This window comes from Diaphorina citri, unplaced genomic scaffold (assembly GCF_000475195.1).
Source record: "Diaphorina citri unplaced genomic scaffold, Diaci psyllid genome assembly version 1.1 scaffold41, whole genome shotgun sequence".
In the NCBI taxonomy this organism is placed as follows: domain Eukaryota; kingdom Metazoa; phylum Arthropoda; class Insecta; order Hemiptera; family Psyllidae; genus Diaphorina; species Diaphorina citri.
In genome coordinates, this window is record NW_007377478.1 from 419,765 (window position 1) to 425,764 (window position 6,000).

At 35.7% G+C, this 6,000-nt stretch overlaps 1 protein-coding gene across 1 annotated transcript in view; it reads right to left on the reverse strand.

Moving 5' to 3' along the window:
* Window positions 1–4,389, reverse strand: part of LOC103513763 (tetraspanin-7) — a 44,692-nt gene extending 40,303 nt beyond the window's left edge. Inside the window, exons 1-3 of the mRNA XM_017446021.1 lie at window positions 4,271–4,389; window positions 3,810–3,855; window positions 2,650–2,784 (exon numbers count right to left, since the gene is read on the reverse strand). Of these exons, the coding sequence (XP_017301510.1) occupies window positions 2,650–2,784; window positions 3,810–3,855; window positions 4,271–4,389 (300 nt within the window). The remainder of the gene's footprint in view (window positions 1–2,649; window positions 2,785–3,809; window positions 3,856–4,270) is intronic.
* Between the last annotated feature and the right edge of the window lie 1,611 nt (window positions 4,390–6,000).

The window sequence follows — 6,000 nt, forward strand, 5'->3', positions numbered from 1 at the left end:
GGGATCCGGATTCAAGCTGTGCTCAGCGTTCTGTCGTCTCATCTAGTACTCTACTCTGTTTTGATGATCTGTTCTGGGCTGGCACTATACTGCCTATTTTGAATGCGTGTTTTAGAACTTTCATAGATAAAGTAAAATTGTTTTTCTGTCTTCTCTTTTATCTGGATCTGGATTCAAGCTGTGCTCAGCGTTCTGTCGTCTCATCTAGTACTCTACTCTGTTTTGACGATCTGGGTGTAAAGATAGATATTGAAAAGTTCATAGTTCACACAAAAGAAATTTTATTTGAACTTTGAAGAAAGAAGATTAGAAGAAAGGTTGAAAACAAAAACTGGATTTTTATTTCGATAACCCGTCTGATTTGATAGTGAATATTATATCATTACCTGATTTATAAAGGTGCAAATGTGAGATGCGATACGGTCCATTCGATTTTGCAATCTGTGGTGATGTAATGTTTCATGTCAGTAGGTAGGTTATACCTACTTGTGTTTATTGCTTGTTTTGTATTCCTCTAATAACCTGATTTTTTCCTCGTCTCGTCAGGTCGTCTAATAGGTCTTCTTCTGAGTTAGTTACCTGTATTATCACTAGGGTAGATACTGGATAATGATAAGCTTCTACACCTAAATCTGAAATAGGTTCTCCCAATCTACACCTAGGTTTAAAGATCAAATTATAGAGTAGAGTTGAAACGTCGAGGAAAGAGGAAATTATGATTGAAAAATTGGAACGACTTCCATCTCTCCATAGAATCTACTGAGAGCACAGCTAAGCTTTATTATCTTTTCTATCTCTGAGCAAACCAGCAGTAATTCTACATAGATCCTTCTGACGATAATAACCTAGAGTGTAGACCTAAGAACTTTCTTTGAATCAATGAATCTTTACAGCCTACAGCTTTACCTTAAAAGTGAGCTCATAGTAGGCATATCGTACCTTGGAGCTACTTGTTTAACTTTTAAACTTTAAAACATAATGTTTCGAATCAACAAAGAGAAATGTTCGATTACCAGTGACTAATTTTATTAGTTTTGTTGGGTGTATCTACCGACTGACAATAGGAAAATCCTGAATTTAGGTGGTTTGAACAAAAAATCATTTCCTAGGTTCCTGCAGTTCAAACTTTCAAAGCACTACCAAGTTTAACTTTTAAACTTTAAAACATAATGTTTCGAATCAACAAAGAGAAATGTTCGATTACCAGTGACTAATTTTATTAGTTTTGTTGGGGTGTATCTACCGACTGACAATAGGAAAATCCTGAATTTAGGTGGTTTGAACATAAACTCATTTCCTAGGTTCCTGCAGTTCAAACTTTCAAAAAGACCAAGGTATGAAGAAGGCAAAAAAGAGCAAGAGGTTCATGGAACTTGAAAAAACATCACTTTCATTTCATATCTCTAATCTCTGAACCAAGATAAGGCCCCGGCTCAAACTTTTATGAGATTCAAAATGCCCAGGTATCTCAAATATGACCATTACATTGTATGTATTGCAAGTACCTGCCAAGGCACTTTGATATCAATCTATTTAATCTACTTTTATTTCAAGTCGTGAGAGTTTTACGTAACAAAAAATGCCAATAACTGAGATCTTTTAATCTACTTTTATTTCAAGTCGTGAGAGTTTTACGTAACAAAAAATGCCAATAACTGAGATCTAGAGACACTCGTTATAGTAATTGTACAGTTTGTACACTATTCACAAGGATGTGGATAGTGGAATACGTTACATTATCACCTCTATTTTATTGGTTTTATTGAATACATTAGAACAAGTGTGGTGAGGTAGCCATGTCACGATTTGAAGCAGGAGGGGGAAGAACCTTAACATTTGGAATTCAAAACGTACCTACCACTAATATACATAACCGAAGACCGATTCTGTCTTTGAGAAATAACTGAGGTAGGGACAGAAGAAACTTTCACAATTTATTATTAACTTGAACTAAGAGTAAACTTGATAGAGGAGATGAGACGCAAGGTGCATTGGAACAAGGACTCTAGTAGGTACATTAGGTACTCAGTACATTAAATAATTAAATCGGCTGTGAACCGAGTAAACATCATGAAGCGGCGGTACCCACCTACCTAATAATTGTTCAATTAGTCAAATATATACGAGTACCTAAGTAATATCTTATCAGGCCAGAATATATTGATAAGATAAGCAATATCATGTCAATTTATAGTAGAAAGCATAGGTAATATGTGTAATGTGTGTCATAAAAATTTCAATAAGGCAACTCGTTGAGGTCATAAAATCATAGGCGGCAACAGTTAGGTACTAAATGACAGGAACTGAGATGCCCTATATTGCATTCATTATCTAATAATCAAGTCAATTTTAAAAGAATTATCAAATTGCCAGCCTAGTTACCTTGGACGTAAACGTTTATCCTAATCAGACAAGGTTCGTTCTAGGAACGACTGGCTTTCCCCTATCCTGTCCTCCTTCTCTCATCAATTTCGGGACGAAAAGTGCTTCGTTGTTACAGTTTCCTCTCTATCAAACCCCGGGCCGGGTAAGAAAAAAGCATTTCAAAGGATTACCTCCTTCGATCTTCGATTTCGGGACGATTATTCATCAAGCCTCTATTAAAGAACGAGCATTTGAAAGAGTTAGTCAAAAGGAAACAGAACTTACCAGTGCCGTCATACAGGGACAATTGTAGCAAGAACCACAATATCCTAAGAAGCTGACAAGGCAGATGATGCCTCCAGAGATGATCAGAAGCAGGGATACATCGGTCAAGGCATCCGGGTGTGTGAACCCTGAGAGCTGAAACAGAATGCGAAATTTAATGAATAAACCTCAGCAATAATTTTTAAATGTAAAGTTCTTTGGTTAACAGTTACCTGGTTTTCTTCCGCTCCTTGACAAGAAGAAAGTTTCTGAGGTTCTCAAATGCTTGGGGCACCAAAGATGAGATACCAACTTATCAAGCAAGAATTGGAGAACCAGGGGAGAAAATTTAGAACTTTCAAATTCAGAGAAGCCTTCATCACTTTTAAGGACTACGGAATTCTTGTAAATTGATCAAACGCTTAAGTTGGTAGTAAGCATCACTTCATTTGCTTTCCTTTCAGTTTAATCTTTGTACGAGTACCTACGATATACAATACAAATCTACATACATAGGTACCTACTCACTTAAATAATAGTCTGTGGAATTTTGAAGAGTGTAATCCTTCCTTCTAATGCCACAGATTTGGTACTGCATGATGTGAACATACAAAAAATAGAGTTACAAAGTAGAGTACATAAATATCCATTTATTTACAACTATTCAATAATGAGTTCAATCTTTTCCGTTATCTTGATCTCGACACTCATTACATCAAAGTTATAGGATTCCTGTTGAGTTTATTGTTTCCTTCAATTCCTTTTATCTGTTCATCATGGGTGTTTGGGTATCATCGAGTTTATTACACTGCCAGCTACAGGATGCCAGGATAAAGGTGGGCAATAACGTAGGCAGTCTGCGTAAAACTATCAATATCAAGTGAGAAATTTATTAGAATCTGAACTTGTACTGATGTTGAAGTGTTTACTTGAGTATTTGTGTCTCAGTATGTTTCTACATTCGCTCAGTAGGTATGTTTCTACATATGTAAAGGTATGTTTTGCTTCTAGTTCTAGCTATCTTGAAATGGAAATTTCTTTTTCTTGTCCTTGGAAGAAAAAGGTATGTAAAAGTGTACGGGAGAAGGACTTTGAAGAACAAGGAAATTGTGGCTCAAGAATTTGAGGAATGAGGACATGATCCTTCAAATCTTCAAAACTGCAGAGCTTTTCAGAACAACCGTCAACATGGTCATCATAGCCAGGATGATCAACATCACCTGTTGCCTGTTGAATTTAGAAGGCTATAAGGAATTCTGGAAATACTTACTGATGAAAGGTATTCGAAGATACTTCAGGTATATCTGGCTGGAGTTCTGATGAGTCAGGGGTGCCCAATTTGTGACAGCCTGCACTCAGTAGAGCTCTAGGGCGCCCATTCATACGTAGGGTAGGTCATTGTAGATAGTAGTACATACTAGTAGGTAATATCTTAATAATAGTATTATTTTAATAGGCTCAGTCAAACGAGATCACTGTAGATAATAGGAATACCACCAAGCTGATGGATCTCATCCATCAGTCCAATATTTACATGTTTTTACCTCCCAAATTCGGAATTACGGTTTGACATTCAAAATATTTTATCGAGACATTTCAAATTTCAAATCCGTAAGATCAGTAAGAGTGAGTGGCCTTTTACCTATTACTTGAGTTGCATTTGGCCTCTTCCGCCTTTTTTTCGTTATGACCTATTCTAGTAACTTCCTGCCCAGTTTGTATTTCCAGTGGTTCATCAGTGTGGTTCATATTGATGTTCATATTGATGCATGTATGGTTTGATTGCAGATATGGTTTGATTGCAGGAGTGTAGGTACTCTGTGTCTAGAAGTTTAGGTACCACTTTTCCAAAATGTCTTTCGACTATCTCATTTGTTTCTTGAGTGGGTATTAGAGGTATCTTCAGGTCTGGAATCTAAATAGTTATTCAGTAGTCACGCATGAATAGGATTGATTTAATTGACACTTCTGATGAGGGTGGCAGGGAGGCTCCCCTCATTATTTGAAATCATTCTTTCTTAATATCTTTAGATACATTTCTGAATCAAGAATAAACCCTTTTTTTAAGGATCTCTCTTGTTGTTGGACTTATTCGTGTTCTTATAAACCTTTGATTATATCAGTTTTTGAATCTGGGGTAACTTGATATGTATAAGTTAGTATTGTTAGGTAGCATATTGTGTTCACATTTTCCCCCCTAATTAGGAACGTAGATTTTCATCATTTCTCCAAAACAACGGCCCTCTTTCTCAGATTTATAGACACAGCTAGCTGTATTTTATTTACCTATTTGCACCATAAGGAAATAGATTTAAGTGATAATGGATAAATATCCATTTATTTACAACTATTCAATAATGAGTTCAATCTTTTCCGTTATCTTGATCTCGACACTCATTACATCAAAGTTATAGGATTCCTGTTGAGTTTATGGAGATGAAGATTGCCAGATTGTTGAATGACAAGTAAGACTACATACTTTAGATTACTTTAGAAAGATAACAATCATATGAATCTAAATCACTTGATGAAATCAACTTTGATAAGTTGACGGATATAACTATGTATCTCCATTGTAGGTAGCTGTAGTGTTGATCTAACTTTAACAATCCACTCGACAATTTATCCACTACAAAAACAAAATTGATTCGAACATCTTAGATACTTGTGGATGAACCAATCAATCACTGATTTCTCCTTTTCTCCAGATACGGAAGATGGAAGATAAACGATTTTTTTTTCGATAATTTTTTTTTAACCAGCTTCTAATCACCAAGACCTTTATTGGTCTCCAGTTCTCTTCGGTGATTATTTTCTCTTTTACTTATCGTATGTCGCCATTGAAAGGAAAGTGATTTTATCTCTAATATAAAGTCTAAAGTACAATGTACCGATTATACACATTACATATAAGTATATTGTATAAGGAATCAACACTGAAAGGAAAGTACCTAATGTTATCTCTATAAAGTCTAAAGTACAATGTACCGATTATACACATATTACACATGCCTTCTATACAATTACACATAAGTATATTGTATAAGTATAAGGAATTAACACTGAAGTGGCGTATCTTCTACGGAAGCTAGGGAAGCACAGATGCCCTTGCTCTACGGTTTTGCTCCGAACCGCCTACTTACCACTAATCGAGAACAGTCATTGATTTAGTGAATAATCTGGGATTCTATATCTATGCCTATGATATCTATATAGTTTCCTCTCTTGAAAATCTCATGAAACGCCCCTGATTAACCCTTTGGTGACCTATGCGCATGTACCGAGATAGTACAGTTTACATTGGTCATCAAAGGGTTAACTGTCCTCTGTTTCATCTATGTCATAGAATATGCAAGTATGCATATTCTATGA